Source organism: Aedes aegypti, chromosome 2 (genome assembly GCF_002204515.2).
Source record: "Aedes aegypti strain LVP_AGWG chromosome 2, AaegL5.0 Primary Assembly, whole genome shotgun sequence".
Classification (NCBI taxonomy): domain Eukaryota; kingdom Metazoa; phylum Arthropoda; class Insecta; order Diptera; family Culicidae; genus Aedes; species Aedes aegypti.
Window position 1 is genome coordinate 168,708,691 of NC_035108.1, and position 18,278 is coordinate 168,726,968.

The 18,278-nt window shown below is 35.4% G+C and overlaps 1 protein-coding gene across 1 annotated transcript in view; it reads left to right on the forward strand.

Annotated features, from left to right (window-relative positions):
* Window positions 1-260: 260 nt before the first annotated feature.
* Window positions 261-18,278, forward strand: part of LOC5575365 (integumentary mucin C.1) — a 55,527-nt gene continuing 37,509 nt past the window's right edge. The window contains exon 1 of the mRNA XM_001661839.2: window positions 261-573. Coding sequence (XP_001661889.2) covers window positions 571-573 — 3 coding nt within the window. The 5' untranslated portion in view covers window positions 261-570. The remainder of the gene's footprint in view (window positions 574-18,278) is intronic.

Here is an 18,278-nt window from a genome sequence, read left to right on the forward strand (position 1 = left end):
AATGACGATTCAACTGCCATGCATTGTATTCTGCTCGATTCGACAGAAGAAGCATCGCATATCATGAAATTATGTTCACAGCAACCCATCAACCAACTCACTCCCTTGCTAGAGAGACGCATCTTTATCACACCCTGTTTCACAGAGAAGCGACTCAGCCGAACGTTTCGCTGACCATTTGGTGAGATCTAGGGACGGCAACGGAGCAAGAGCGCGAAGCTACACCCAGCCGGTGGTATAAAAACATCGTAAGAAGATGGGGCATCTTTTAGTTCTCATTTGTATTTTCACCTGACCGCTATCATCACTGCCATATTCTCGGGTATCGGGTTACGGATCGCTATCCGGAGTTTTCAACGTTTTCGACGCGTTTTTGTACGCGAGTGGATTTGATGAACAGTGCTGTGCCCATGCTGTGAACCCCTGACGAGGGCGCGAAAAATCTCTATCGACAAGGACACTAGGAGGAAGTGCGTTGAGTGTGTTATTTTTCAAGGAACACCACATCAAGTGCTGCAACTGATTATATAAAGATACGAGACAGTGTCGGTTGACGAGAGGGCGTGAAAAATGGTGAGTGCCAATCGGGATCGATTTTGTGCTTGATAGTAGTAGATAAATGCTAGGATTCCTAGCCTAGGAGTCATCACGAAGGATCACGCAAGGATAACATACAATGATGAGTGGTATATGCTAAAGTGAAAATTTACTGACGCGTCGTTGATGGATGGTAGCAAGCACATACCGCAGATGGTACAATGTATGACCCAGTGGCAATAAATCTGATCCTGGTATTGAACCTCAGCCGTTGTTTGACATTCAATCCGGTGATGAGGGTGGAAGAATGTGCGAAGGGTTATTTGTTGATTTTATGGTTGGGCGTATTTAATCACAGTTTTGTTACTCGTCTTTGCAGAGATTCCAAATGTTGCATAACATAGTACATATGACTTTTGTATTTCTGTACATATTGAGTGTTAGAGCCATGCTTATGTTAACATAACTTTATCATGAGAAAAACACATCCTACTGTGCATATTCTTGGTTGACGTGTATATAAATATAATCATTTTTTCAAAATAGAAGACTGGAAAAAGATATTCTTTTGAACCATATCTGCCTAAATCTTAAATATATTTGGGAATAGCAAGTGTTTTTAAGATTACATCTCAAAATACCGAAATTAAAATTTTATACATGAATGTTTTAGATTTGGAAACATGATTGTGTGATACACAGTAAAAAACGATCAACAATGTTACTTGAAATAAACATTTATTGTTTGATTTATAGATAATCACCTAAATTGTCAGGTCAAGTAGCTGTCATTTTGTGTATTGCTTCTGGAATAATCTAAAAATAGGATTTCATCATTTTGATCTATTAACCATGTATACCAAATACATGTATTTGTTTCAGATTTTTCTTTTATTTTATCAAGAATCTGTATATTGATAAAACAGATATTTGAAACAATATAGGTACTGTAAATATAAAGATAGACTTAACGATCACCAATATTAGGCAATGTGAAACCTAATGTAATTTTAACACATTGCTTAAAAAAATAGCTCAACAATCAGAAGTCGTATAAGAATTTGCATAAGACATTTTTTATTGGTACAAATTACATTACACCCGTACAACACGGTGCATACAATTGTTTGATTGCCGATAACGCATTTCACTATTTTGCATAATTTAGAATATTATGATAATTAAATAAAAGCATAGCTGTCTCAAATTGATTTGCGAACAAACATTTTTTTTCGTCGAAACATCGATGTTTTATTATATACTATACTATGTATATGGAAATTAAAACACTTTGTTTGGAAATTTTGTAGAAAAATATGAAGATGGTGAAGACCCATATTGAAAAAAAGACGTCTGTAAGTCTCTTTTGACTTTTGACTAAAGTAGCAACTGTAAAACGTGAATTGTGTTCAAGTCTATATTTTTTGCTAATCAACAGAAGAATAGTTATCTGTGCGATTGTTTCAATTGAATATTACATGAAGAAATGTACTAGAAAATTATACCCAGACAACCAGAATGTACATATAACGAAATCACCTTTTGCGTTATGCGATGCTTATATGTGTGAAGATTTCGTTTAAGATGTCGTCAAAAGGCCTTATACGCATAAAAGTGGAGGCGATATACAGTTGTGTTCAGAACAATAGTAGTGAAAGCCGATTTTCATATAAAATGCTCAACTTTGGCATGCTGTAACTTTGTTTCCTTATGAGCAATCGGCATGAAGTTTTGGCAGTGAACTACAAATATACTCAATTTCATTATCACAAAATTTGAAAAATTTCACACTACCGGCTGAAAAGTTAAGCACCATGTGAAATCGCTCTAAATAATAATAGTTTTTCTTTTGTAAATTTTTGTTCAGCAACAATTTTATAAAAAATGGCTTGTTTATACATTTATACCTTGGGTGGAAATGGTTAAAACGATGAATAAAGAAAAATTCAAAAACTAAAAATACAGCAGATATTTAAATTATTAAAACTACTATTATTTTGAGCGATTTCACCTGGTGCTTAGCTTTTTAGCCGGTAGTGTGATTTTTTTTTTCAAATTTTGTGATAATGAAATTGAGTATATTTATAGTTCACTGCCAAAACTTCATGCCGATTGCTCATAAGGAAACAAAGTTGCAGCATGCCAAAGTTGAGCATTTTGTATGAAAATCGGCTTTCACTACTATTATTCTGAACACAACTGTATGTGCATAATTTATATGGTGAAAATTGACATGCAATGCGAGTGTAGAGATTCTATCACTAATTAATCTTTACCCTTATACAACTTAGTTTATGATAACAAAGTTGATTTGACAGCTGCTGCTGATTGATTCGACTTCCTTTGTACGTGTGTACGAAACAAAACTAAATGCTCTGATAAACTCAGAAAATAGCGTTCTATGCGAGGAAGTTCATCAACCAAACGATTTCATTCACCATGTTGTACGGGTGTGATGTAATTCGCACAAGTAAACAACTTTTTATGTAAATTGTTATACGACTTGTGGTTGTCTGGGTAATCATTTGTATGAGAAGAAAAGCTTCAAACTTTGAACGCTATTTTCTCAATGCCTACTTTTTTCATATGGGATAGTTATGCCTTTATGGGCAGTTTATGTATGTCTCAAATTTTGTACAGATAGGAGGAAGATTTTTTTAATTGAGGCTCCATTATCGACTTTATTATGTCGTCCTTAACCAAGACAAATCCAGTAATGTGAACTTTTTCCAATTTCTAAACAATTTGGAAGCAGCTGGCACCGGTATTGCTTAGTATAATAAATGGGAACTTCAATAAGGACCACTTCCAGCGGGGTTGGTGGGCCAGATAATCATATTAAATGTGAGTACTTGAATATTTGATTGTTTTTGCATTATTACTCCGTTTCAAGTTATTTACATGTTCGCACTAATGACAAATTCCATGTTTTATCGGACAGTCACAGAACTCGACCATCTTCGATTTGCAGTAAATTTTGCACATGTTTTCGGTATAGTAGTGTTGTCCATAGATAAATTGATCTTTTCGACTCAAAAATAACTTTTGAAAATAGTGTATAAGTTTTTTCTATGGATTTTTTTTTTGAAAACTTCTAGTTCCAGAGAAAAGAGAAAAAGGTTCTGTGAGGAAGTTATAGTAAACCATTGAGACCAAAGCTGCCCAACGTACGGCCCGCTGAGGGTTCGAAGGTTCTTCTCATATTTGGTCCGTTAACTATCCTACCAACCCGAGGTTAGAAAACACCAAAACTATTTAATTTTCAATTTAGTGTCAACCTAATAATTTATTTAAGTTGTTTTGTTTTCTTTAAATCTCCTTAGATACCGTCGATGGGGGTGACTTTAGGTCTGGGGGGTGAGATTGAGTCAAAACGGAAAAATATGATTTATGAATTTTTTTAGCTAATAACGCTGATATTACTAAAATTTATAATTCATATGTTAGGGAACATATTATTACACATAATTAATCACAATATACATATTAAAAAATAGTAGTTTTTGTTAAATTTATCAAAAAACTTGTATGTTGAAACTAGACAAAATTTACAACATTAAATTTCTCCTGTGCAAAGTATAACGCATGTACTTTATTCTCTTTTGTTATATTAGTAGAAGGTTGAAAGTCTTTTCAATACACTTCTGATGTATTTTCCGGAATCTATTTGATTTTTCCACAAAAATATCATATTTTTCGGTACGGTGTCTAAAACATTAAAAATGGGGGCGACATTGGGTCAAGCAAGAACGATAGTAAATGAAATTGTTTGTTCACTTTTTTGAGATTTTACGGTGCCGGGTGTTCTCTTTTTTATTAAGATGTGTTTATTCTCTCTAAATACAGCATCGCTGAAACATCAAACAAGTCTGGTTGAGGATTCCGTGCATTGAATAACAATGCAACGCATTTTGACAACTTCTCAAACCAGCAACTGTTTTTCGTGCTCAACGACATCGTAATATTTCATGAAAGGGTTTTTTATTTAATTATTTATTTATGGTTTCATATTATAGAAACAAATCACGGAAGTATAAATAAGTTGGATCGCTGAAATACCGGGATTATGACGTCAACATCTGCCTAAAATGTATTGATCGTGGAATACCGCACCGAAATTCAACTACTTGCGAAGGTTTAAAATAATCACTGTTTCTATAAACTTTTGGGGAAACTGAATAGGCTTTATGGCAAAAGGAATGAGACTTTGAAGACAATTTGAGGGGAAAAACAAGAAAATTTGTGTACACTTGACGATAAATGCTGGATTTACATTTTTTTCTCATAACTTTTTAATTTTTTGCTATAATCGTTCTTTAAAGTGGGTTTATCATTCTTGTAAAACATCTTAAATGTCTTTTCGTCTTTTTTGCATTGTATTTCATCAACATTTTTCAGCTGTGAATGGTTTTGCATACATATTCTCAAAAACAAGTTATTTCAATTACAGTGACCCAATGTCACCCCCTCTATGGGGTGAGATTGGGTCATTTTTCATTCACTTATAGCGCCGCGGTGAATAAATATTTTTTTTATAATTTTATGGAAGTTAAAGTACCATCAACGTACATACACACCAAATTTGAAGTTTATTGGAGTTAAATTGCGAAAGTTATTCATTAATTAAATCGTACATAGCCGTATTTGACCCATTCTCACCCCCAACGACGGTACTTAATTTTATGAATGGGTCAGAATCTCAAATTCTGTGTGTTTCAACAATGTTTGTACCATGACTTCCTTCGGCATTCAAAAATGCAACCTGAACAAAACTTACGGACAAAAGGATAAATTTTCATACATATTTTCACTGAATTATAGGCTATCATTCTCACAGAATCCTAGAAATAAATTTTACAAAAACCTGGGCGTTATTTACGCAGATTTCTTGCCAGGATTACAAAAAGACAAGATGTTTACAAAATCTTGCACAGGATTTTTCATGGATTCTGAACACGACTTTGACGGGTAACATTGGCAAGATTCTCACAGAATTTTCCCCAGGATTCCATAGACTACTAGCCAGGATTTACAACGGAATCATTGTATAATTTCCTAAAATTCTGGACAAGATTACAATATACCATTATATAACGTTTTGCTGGAATCTATAATAAAATTTTATGCAGCTTACTTTTGAAACACTTTTTGGCACTCTCAATGATTTCAAGGTTGCTTTTCGCAATGATTATTGAGTGAGACTGTGAAGGAATCCTAGGCACGATTTTTATAAAGTTCAGGACATTCTGGCCAAGGTTTTCGTACAAGCTTGATCAGTATTCTATCACATTTCGGGGAGGATTCTGACAGAATTCGGAGTATGACTTTTACGTGAGAATTAATCGCATAGAATCCAAAAATTTTGAAGTAGATTCTGAAGAAAATATTCTGCACAAGATTATTATATAGTTTTGGAAGAAACTCTCACAATATCCGGAAGAATGCCTAGCAGCAATTATCTTTTTTTCGAATTCTTCAAATGAAATTCTATCCATTCACTGATTTTTATCAGATTTATGAACTTCATTAATTATTCATTAATTAATCATGGTGTTTTTTTTAATGTTGCCCGCGACACCACATTGTTTCTGTGATTTGGCCCGTGGTTCAAAAAGGTTTGGCAGGTCTGATTTAGACTACAAGCAAAAGATATACACTGAAAAAATCATAAATTTTGTCATGAAAAATTCAACAATGAAATTAAAATTTAAATAGCAGAAATCTTAAGAGTTTATTAGGAATCACCACAACATCCCCAATAATCATTTTTACATTATCAGAATCCAACAAGAAACCCTAAGTTTCAATTAAAAATCTCCGAACATTCTCAAGAATTCGTTGAAATTTCTGAGAAGTTCTCTAAAAACCAAAAATCCCCAAAGAATTATCCAGAGATAGGAAACTCATGGACTCAGCTCGCAAGATACATTTTGATTATTTCCCAAACCCTTAACAAAAAATAAATAAAATGAAACCAAGTGCATTTTGGGCTTTGTTGGTGTCATGTTAGCGGTTTGTTAGTATGTGCCATGGAATTTCAAAATATAATATAAAATATAGTGGAATATGCACATTTGTGCATCTTTGTTTATACTTCTGTAATTCATTTGTATAACGTTATTTATTTTATGAAATTCCTCAAGAGTTTATATACACAATTTTATGCTCTATTTTTTATTTCTTTGATATGTCTTTAAATACTTAATGTATGTAATTATATAATGATAAAAAGGTAATGGAAAAGATGAAAATAAATTTATGATTGAAACTCTCTGTGAGTCATAGACATGTTGTTGCTTTTATATCAGTGCTTATACTTTGTTAAAACGTGCTGTTCCGAATCTGTTGTAAAGTGGTTTTTTTTAAGTGTATTACCCACAGGCAGCCTCAAGAGAGCTGCACGCAAATAAAACCGTTCCAGAAAATGCGCACAATCAGTCACGAACTCTGGAACAGGGGGAATTCCGGTTTACGAATATACACCATGAATATAAATCACGGCATCGGGAACTATGTTCCTCAAACAATTCGTAACGCCTGCGAAAGTGATCACTGGTAGGAAGAAAATCAAGGATCCGTGATTATTGTTCTAGTAAACGAGAACAGTGTTCTTGGAACCAGCAACACAGTTCATGGTGATGTTTCGGATACCGTGATTTTATCATACACATTGGAAACATTTTATGACCGGTTTTCCGTTAATGAATTATTTAAGAAGTTCTTGCTGATGTAATTGTTTTCATTCACATTGTATTGTGAAGCTACGCAATTTAAAGGAAACACGACAAGGCAGCATAAAATAACTATTTTAGGAATCGAAAGCTACGCCCGCTAATTTGGAGGAATACACCATTTTTCAGCTACAAACGAGCACATTTTGAGCAATACGCAGTATTCTTGTACGTGTAGCATCAAGAAAAACTAGTTACTTACTTGATAATTCACGCAGAAAACAGTCTCAAATGAAAATTTCGCTGAAAATCTAAAACAAAAATGCATAGCTTGCATGCCTTCATTCCGGACCGCCATTCCTTTGTTGACTATCGTATATTTGTTCCTGCGCATGCGTTATCATTTTTGACAGCGCGCGTGAACAAAGTTCTCGTTATCAGGAACCAAATCGTGAAAATGGTTCAACGGGTTCTGGATATCGTGATTTGAGAGTCATAATACCGAACGCGTTACTAAACAAACATGCTAATGGAAGAAGCAAGAACTGTGTTCTTGGATTACTGATTAGGTTCATATAAACTAGATGCAAACATTCACGCTTCAGTTCGATCGCTGCCGTCGTCAGACACAGTCGAAGGCAAATGTGCGCTCAGCACTACGGTATTTTTTTTGTTATCGGCTTGTGCTGTATAGGATTTTTTCGTTGCTCGGTTATTCATTGTTGCCGTTTGCCGGTGCTATAGAATATTATCTGCTCATCGACATGGGTGATGTGATGATAAAGAACACTGTCCAATTTCGTTTCCCGTTGGGAAGCCCACGACCATCATGGACTGAAATCGCCAATTTCATCAAACAATTGGATACGGACGTGGCATTGATGGAGACAACTTACAAAACAGCACATGATCGTTCGTTGTTTATTAAATTTGCAACAAAGGAAGCTATGACGGACTCGTTATTAAAAAACACGGAACCACGATCATTCGTTTATACTAGCGGAGTATCTGTAGAGGTGCGTATGGCGATGGCGGGAGAAAGTATGCGATATGTACGTGTATTTGATTTACCGCCAGAGCTGCCTGACGATAAACTTGAAGGAGTTCTTAGAGAATTCGGAAGAATAGAGCGCGTGGTACGAGAGAAATTCCCTCCGAATTTGGGTCTCGACCATATGTTCACTGGAGTGCGGGGAGTATACATGGACGTCAAAAAGGATATCCCACCTTCCATAGATATTGCGGGCAGGAAAGCGAAAATTTTCTATGACGGACTAAGGGACACTTGCTTTTTGTGTCAAACTGTTGGGCATCGGAAGAACTCCTGTCCTCAGCGGAAATCTCGTGATAGAAAACAGGAAGAGAGCAAACAGGAAAAGACAGGAAATGGGTCATACGCCGCAGTCGTTTCCGGAAACCAAGCGATGCCGACAGAGACGATACCGACGGACGACATTATCGAAGTTCTCGATGAGGAGTTCCTTGATCAGCCCACGGAAACGGAAGAAGTGGAACTTAACGACTCTCATACGTACGAACATACTTCGGAGAAGGAAACGCAGCAGCAGGAAAGCATGGAGAAATTGAAAGTGGTTGCCATTGCCATCAAGGAAGCTTTTGAGAACAAAACAGCTAGTATGCGGCGAGCTCAATTTGCGAACTCGAATTCCAGTTCTGGTTCCCAACCAAAGAAGAAATCTTCTCGTAGGTCTTAGAGTAGAATTCCATTGAAAACGTATAAAATTCTGTTGTCAACATGATTTTCGGCTCCGTAGAGTTTATTATTAAACAATTGAGCCTTGCAAATAAACGATTTAGAAAAAAAAAAAAACATTCACGCTTTTGGGAACCAAGTCATAAAATTCAGCAAGCAATGCGTTCCGTTTACCGTGACTTTTTGTTCACGATTATGAGAACGGATTTGTTTGCGTGTGGTCACACAGTATGAATGCCTGAAAAAGGGGTTAGTATTTAGTTGAGATTCTGGTGGAGATCAATGACCTTATGAAACGTTGCGAATGCATGACCAATGGCCACGAGAGCCCTTAGTAGTGGATGGAATTTGGGGGAATATCGACGAAGTTGGAGCTCTGAACAGTTCACTAAAACTTCTGCAAAGTACATTTTTCTTGAAGTTAACAGTTTCGAAACCATAATTAAAAAAAACTGTATGTAAAAAAATCAAAGGCCATTTTTTAAAGTTATTCTTGAGTCATTTATCTATGTAAAACATTTATCATACCATACTGGAAGCATGTGTAAAATTTAATCCAAATCGAAGATTATTGAGCACGATTTTTGATTTTTTCTACTCATTCTGGATGGAATTTGTCCAATACCACAGCAAAATCAATAGTACGAGTGCAGTAACAATATTTTTGAACATACAGTCAACTCTCCATAACTCGAAATTTAAGGGACCGTCGACTTATAGAATTATCGAGTTATAGAAAATATTCGAATCGACACAATATATTCGAAAATCGAAAGAAACAAATTTCTGTATTTTCAAAACATATATGATCAATTTTGTAGGAAAGCAATATTAACTAGGGAAAGTGCACCAGTCATGGCTATAGTGGTTCCCTATTTGGCCATATGTAAAATTTTGATAGCTTTACATTTTAAATATTTTTAAATGTTTTAACATCAAGATATATCTTAAATCTAACTACTACAATACACAAAAAAATCCAAAACTTGAAGACATTAAAGTAATCACGTATGGCGAAACAGGCAACCACTGTGTCCATAACTGCTACCTACCCTAGTAATGAATATTTTTTTCATAATCCTTCGATGTGATGAATTCAAGTACCTTGTACTTAAGACGTCCCACAAGATGTTTTGGTAATTTTATTTGGCTTTGCTAGAAAACATTTGATGAAATGGTAAAATTCTATAACATCGCTATAGTTTTTCTCACCACATACGATATCTTCACAAAATCGTAGCTTTTCAGGTATTTTCAATATAAATAAAATTATTTAATTTAAAATTTACTTTTGTCAAATTCTTCTGAATGAGCAATAAAAATTTTAGATTTATACATGTTTTATTGGATATACACTGACTTGGTTTTGACCCTTTTGAAAAACGACCGCAGCTGAAATTGGGTTTCTAGTTTCTATTCACATGTCATATACTAAAGTTTGAAATTTCCAATGATATAATTGATAGTCTGATCATTTATCTTATCAGCAATGATAAATAATGTTTTGTCAGAATTTTATTGTACGCACTTTATGGCCCAGCATAAATTTTGTACAACAAAGTCGCTCAGAAATAACGAGATTTGTGCAAAACTGATAAGAAGAGCTTCCTCTAATGTTACACCATCAATAAACAGGTAGCTCAAGATTTGAAATCTACTCTGGATAAGTAAAAGAATAAAATGTGTGAAAATCAGACTTTTATCTGCATTACTCAATTCGCATCCTACATTATTGATTTCACATGGAATATGGTGAAATAAGTAACATCGATGCGAAAGAAGGCGCAAAAGCGCTATGTTACTAGTTATGGGTTTTATAAGTTTCGAAGTAGAGTTTCTAATTTTCCCGGGATTTGACTTCCGGGAAACGGGGAAAAAATTGGCATTTCCCGGGAATTACCGGGATCCCGGGAAATTCTTAAAAACGCGAAAATGAAGCTATTTTGATGGAGTTTTTTTAATTATTCATTTTCTATCCATTTTCACCTAATCTATTAATGCATAAAAAAGCCATTTTTTTACAAAATTGTTGTAGAACAAAAATTTATGAAAAAAAACTACTATTATTTTGAGCGATTTTACCTCATGCTTAAATTTTTAATTAGTAGTGTGAAAATCAAATTTTTTTATAATAAAATTGAGTATAATTGTAGTTTACTGCCAAAATTGTATGCCGATTGCTCACATGGAAGCAAAGTTACATCATGCAAAAGTTAAACAATTTGTATGAAAATCGGCTTGTATTATTATTGTTCTGAGCACAACTGTATATTATACTTTAGACTAGTAAATTTGTGCCTCTTTTTTGTGAGTAATTTATTTATGTTTTCTCAAATAATTCTGTTGCTTCATTTTTTTCTAGGCTTTAAAACAAAAAGTTTATAAAATAAAGCAAGTGTTATGTGGAGGTCATTCCAGATAAATCGAATGAAGTTCAAATAGTATTTGCCAACATTAAGTCAGTCTTTTCGAACATTAGAATAAAAACTAATCAAATAAAAATCACGAAAACTTCATAACCCTACTCATATCAGGGCCCAGATAGCCGTAGCAGTAAACGCGCAGCTATCCAGCATGACCATGCTGAGGGTTGTGGGTTCCAATCCCGCTGGTCGATCATCTTTTCGTAAAGGATATTTTCTCGATTCCCAGGGCATAGAGTATCATCGTACCTATCACACGATATACACATGCAAAAATGGTCAATCGGCAAAGAAAGCTCTCAGTTAATAATTGTGGAAGTGCTCATAAGAACAGTAATCTGAGAAGCAGGCTTTGTCCCATTTGGGACGTAACGCCAGAAAGAAGAAGAACATGAACGTTTCGATACTACTTAAGATTGAAGATAAGATTAAGTGATCGCTAAAGGACTATGCAAATACTTCAAACTAAATTTTAATGAGGTACACTACATATGGATCGGAGATTTCACCAATTAAGTTCAAGGGCTACAAAAATCAACCGGATTCAGTAATCCGTTAACCGCTGAAGAATTTCCGTATCGGAAAGCCCCGCAGCCAAATTTGCTTAGAATGCTTTGTCGGGTGCAAAACCATACCCGATAGAATGTTCAATATTTATATTTACTTTATCGTTTCAACTTGTTTTCCAAATATTATGACCTCACCCCATTGTGACATAAAATCGCACTTCACGTTGTCAGCCGTATAGTAGCTTCGTTTCCAGTCAGTGAAAAAAGTGTCAGATCGACTTTTCGCATTTAAGTATGCCCGTTGTTTAAAAAGCAGAGGAACCTGTCCAATTACAGACGACCTCCGTTGGATACAACAGAGAAAAGAAACTCAACTGGAGTGGTCAATGTTTATCGGAGCTCGGGAACTGAAAGAAACGTACACTTGGCCCAACCCTTTTGATCGTCTCCTTTAGTATCTGATCTACAGCATAACAAGTACTTACAATTCGCAATGGGAGATATATATATTTTTGGACGCAACTGTAAACAGTTTGCAGAGTGAATTCAAAAATAAAGGTCAAGCGCATAACGATTATGAGATCTGTTTAATCAAATTATGCCAGATTTGGTGGTGCTTTAGTTAATTGTAAGTGTTAATGACATGTTTGGTATACACAAGTTTGACTTAATTTTTACGTTGGGTATATTTTTTCTGACATTAAACGTGACTCGGATTTCGTAGATGGATTTGGGATGGCGTAATCAATACAATTCGTGTTTGCACGAAAAGTTCGGGGTTCATAATACACACAAAGTATACAAAGGATACCTAGCAATCATGATCCATATGACCGCTAACGCAGCAAAGAAAACCAAATTTTGACTTCGCCTTCCTTGTTAAAAATTTTACCGCGTTTCGTGTTCCCGCATTTGATATTCGCATTTCAAACGCACTCAGCAATACAAACACCATAAGAAATCTTAGATAAACAGGTTAGGAAACACATTTAGGAATTACTCCTTTTAATTCCATTTCATATCTGCTATTTTAAAAAGTTCACCGTACACCTATGGAATTCTTTTGTCATTAACTTTTCTCCTAAAGGGTTGTAACTTACGGCATATGATGTTAACGAGGCGACCCGCAGAGTCCGAGTTTTTCTTTTTTGCCAATTGTTGCTCACCTTCAACCGGATGAATCTGGAGTGTATCATCACTACTGTTCGCAGGACAGCCCAAAACCCCATTGGCTTAAACTTTGCCAGCGCGGTCTGGTATTTATCACCGAGACAACGATCGATTCCACGAAAAAAACTCATCTGAGCCACCTTGTAGGTTTGCGTTGCGTGCGGCGAGATGGGCTACTTCTTAACAATATCTCAATCAGGGCTGTGGAGAAGCCGTTGGATGTGTAGAAAACAATGTCCAAAAACGAGCAAGCAGGTAATATATTTTATTGCTATCTGCGGAACGATATGTCCATACCGTGAGAAGTTTTAAGGGGACACGGGAGACCGTGTTATTTTCCCTATCTTTCGTCTCACTCTAACAATAATCATCAAAATTTTGTGAAAGCAAATCTCGAGTTTTAGTGAACCGATGAAGCTGAAAATTTATCGGGTTGTGCACTACATATATAGAATCATAGTGATATATTTTCGCATCGATATATGGAGTGGTTCTTGGGATTTGCTTCTTGAAATGGATAGGGTGATTATGATGACGTCCCGTGCGGCCTTAAGGTGAAAAGGGTCACACTCAAGAAGAGCAACTCTCCCCTGAAATTGTGCGCCGCCTGGGGATACGTGACGCGATTCCTTAAGCAGATAGCAGATGTGACTTACTATCTTTGTGTGTGTGCACGCGGCGGCTATCCTGCAGTTTCATTTGCGTAATAAATCAATTTTTACGATTCCACTGCCTAGAATGACCGGTTTAACGGGGTGCAGGTTGAGTGTCAGACAGCCGAATATGTCATAGTTTCATAGCCCCTACATCACTCTAGAAGAAAAACTTCGGGCATATTTGATGTCATCCGAATTCGGTTCAATGTGATCATCGATATTGGCGAAATATCAAAAGTAGAGTGGGATGAGCAGGAATCGAACGAGCGACCTTCGGACGTTCAATGTCGTTCGGATGATGAGTTCGAAACGGATGGAGGTTAGCTGAGAATGACTCGCTAATTAATCGTTGGCTGCGAAAGCGAGTAAGAATATATGAGTCGATCATCCGTTCTGAATTTAAAATATAGGTAAATATCAACATATATTGCATTATCGTATTATTTATGGAAAATATAATATAAATATAATATAAAATTTTGATTTTTTTAAGGCAATTCAATTAGCAGGATTATACCTAATCTATTTATGTTGGGCCTTCAAATTGTAAACCTAGATGAAGCTTTTAATTATTGATACAGACAAAGGAGCGTAACACTAAGGGGTCATGCACAAATTATGCCACGCTCCAAGGGGGGGGGGGTCCAGCCAAGCGTGACAAGCCTTACAAAATTTTCGGATGACTCATACAAAAAGTGTGACAAAGAGGGGTGAGGTGGTCGGAAAAGTTAAAATTTAGCGTGACATAATTTGTGTATCAACCCTAAGAACAATTCACAATCAAAATTGTCGACTAGGAACGGCAGATTTGAATTTTGTAAGCTGTTATAAGCCGTAAAAATACTCCAATACGTTAATGCTTCCAGTGGACGATTTGTATTTGAAGAAAGTATCACACTTGACAACATACTAGCATGCAACGCCCAACACTTATTCTTCTTCTTCTTCTTTTTGGCATAACGTTCTCATTGGGACAGAGCCTGCTTCTCAGCTTAGTGTTCAATGAGCACTTCCACAGTTATTAACTGAGAGCTTTCTTTGCCAAAGTTGCCATATTTTGCATTCGTACATCGTATGGCTTGTATGTCCAGCGAAGTCTGGGAAGCTGAGTGGTTAAAGTCCACGGCTACAAAGCAAAGCCATGCTGAAGGTATCTGGGTTCGATTCCCGGTTGGTCAAGGATCTTTTAGTAATGGAAATTCCCTTGACTTCCCTGAGCAAAGAGTATCATCGTATCTGCCACACAATATACGAATGCGAAAATGGCAACTTTGCCAAAGAAAGCTCCTAGTTGAAAACTGTAAAAATGCTCATTGAACACTAAGCTGAGAAGCATGCTTTGTCCCAGTGAGGGCTTAATGCCAAAAACGAGAAGAAGTAATGCGGTTCTTAAAAAAAAATCCGTTCTGCAGTAACTGCTAAGTTCTACCGTATCTGTCAAAGTTCTACCGTAGTAGAGTCCAAAGCTTTGAAAAGCAACCGATAACAACGGTCATCAGCATGGTTGCATTGTGAAAATCAGTAATATGACAGCTGCGGAAGATTCTGTTCAACCGTAGATCGGAAAGTTTTCTCTAAAATTGCAATATAACAAGCAATGAAATATAGTCATATCTATTTAGCTACATGTTTGAGGGCGTTATAGGAATCCGCGTCGTATGTGACTATACACTTAGATTATTTCGTCAACTTTCGGTGAAATTTTAAAGTATGTAAATAATAAAAAAAAGCTGAGCTAACCTACAAGGAAAAACTTAAAAATTGACAGACCAGGAAATGAACTTTTGATATTCTGATGAAGAAGCAGGCATCTTGCTACTAAAGCGAGCTTACATCGATTGTGCCAACATTGAAACAAAAGGAGCTTATCTCGCGATCAGTATCATAACGACATATCTGCAGTGATCGATTTATTTTTGTCGATTTTTTCGCGTATACCATGCTCTGACGAATCTTTTTGATTGATATTTTTGTTTTAGTACTCATTGTCTTTCTTCATTACGCATTGTAAAATCTAACAAAAATCGACTGAATAGCACATCACTCAAAAGAGAAAATCGATGAAGAGAAATAGTAATGCCTGCACTGAAATGAATTGTTTCGTAAATCGAACGACATTCAATCAGTAGAATTTACAATGAGCAAATATTGTCAAAGTTACTATAAAATCAGTTACAGTATGGCCCATAAAAAAATGCGAAAATGGTCATGTCATGTTTTATGGTAGTTTTTACATAGAAAATGTGAATGAAACATAAATATTATTCATTACTTGTATTGTTTAATCTATTTAGAATCAGTTTTTCGCTTTGGATATGATTTTTATCTGTTACTTTCACCTTACCAGAGAGGAATTGGAAGCATACCTTCAAATTTTAACATGCGGACGTCGAGTTCAATATCTGTGTGATGAAAGCTTCTAAAACATCAACGATGGCGTGGGATTCTTCACAGGCCTTGTCTCCAGCATACGCCCATATCAAATAACAGAATTAATTCATACCTGGGCAATTGGAGACTTAAACATATTTTCGAAAAAACGGCTCATTTTGCAGAGCTTTGATCAAACCTTCATATAAGTGTGATAAGCGGCTCCGTTTTGCTCAAAACTTATGAGCTAGTTTTGATTTAAGTTGTCTCTAACCGATGGAACAAATTTCATCCTCGAAAATCTATTATAGGACTCTGTATTTATTTTTTATTCAACCTTAACAAAAAATAAAGGCATATCAAACCTATAAGACGCAAATGCCCTCAAAACTATGACCCTGGCAAAATATTTTATTGTGATCATGAAAAACACGTTCTCTAAGAACTCCTCCATCCTCTGATACTGAACAAACTAGAATTTTCAACAATAAAGTGTGATTTTTGATGGTGGAAAGTTTATCACCAGAGTATACGACAATTGGACGCTGTTTCTAGCTTTGGGTGGACAAAACCTTTGAACTTATTTGCTTTATAACATTATTTAGGACAGTAAGAAAAATATGACAAAAATTGTCCTGGATAGCGAAGTTGTGTCAGAATATACTACATTAGTCAGAAATTACATTCACTATCAAAAACAATAAAAATAACGCTTGTAGATGCTATATTCACGTTCGAACAATTTTCGCATTTTTTTATGGGCCATACTGTATAATGACCTTCATTATATTATTTTCAGAATGTGCTCGGTCATTTATGTATGGTAAATTCAAGAACACAATGTCTTCAAAAAGTCCACGCATATTTTATTATTTTATTGGTCAATCCACTACATTCATTGTATTTTGGTTCAATTCTCAATTCTACAATAATTAGAATGTAAAATTGACGAACTTCGAAGTAAAAATTTCCATACGTTTTTGTTTACGTTCCACCATTTTATCATTCATCTGTATCCCTAATATTTACAAGTGGCAGTGAAGAAAAATTGTTTTGCTTCCGTCTTAATAGCATAAAAAACCACTGTTATTTGTGAGAATAATAAGCGCTGAACTGAGATCATAGAAGATTATATTGGGTAAGTCCACATTTCACAAAAATTACTGTTTTTTTCATCTGTTTGCTGCTGTTTGCATCTCCAGGTCATCATGAGAACAAGTTCGTTAAGCACAACGATTGTACGTAATATGGTTTTAAGGCTCAATGGATCCTAATACATAAAAATACCAGCTGACGAAACACCGTAAAATATGCGTATAATTATGGTTAGGTTTGTGTAAAATTTATCAATGTTTAATCCTGTTGCTAAGCATAAAATAAATATAAATAGTTTTCAATGACACAGTATTGAAGATTTATTTTAAAGTGATTGATCGCCATGAACTACGCAGCAGTTTCATCAACACAGTTCAAATAACAGAGTTTCCTTGTATATTTAACTTATGAATAGTAATATAGTATTCATTAGTGAAGCCAACAACCTCGACAACATTCTGTCATAATAGTAAAAACTACAACACTTCTTCTTATGGTAATCATGAGATCACTTCGGTTGAAAATCGTTGGTGCGGGTCTGTCAATTGTAACCCCTATTGTAGTAATTTTCACTACAGAGCTGTTTTCGAAAAAAACGCATAACAGTCAAATTGAGATTATGCATGAGCCTCGTAATGTAGTAGCAAAGAAAGTTCTATCAGAATTATTTTCTGACTATTCACCCAATATACGACATGAGCTGTACAAATTTTCAGCCTCAAATAAGCACTTTTGAGTTCCTGGTATTTTTTTGAAATTTTAGTTTCTTCCCATACTGCCATAAAATGCACACTTGGTGTTCCATTTACTCAATGCCTACTTTTGTCGAATGTTACAAATATGCAGTTATGGTCAGTATTGACTTCGAAGCACGATTAAAGCTTGATAAATAGCAACAGCGAAGGAGAGCCACAAAGAGAGAGTGAGAGGGACCTTTTGAACTCGTGATTTGAACTCTCCTAAAAATATATATTAAAACTCATGGTGTGAAAATTTCATTCAAACCGGTCTATAAATAACTGAGATCTAAGTCCCCATAGTTGGCCATTTTGTACGGAAAATCAAAAAAGTTACAAATGTTGTGTCCAATACTGTATGTCAAGTACAATATGACTGATGACGGATGGCGGATA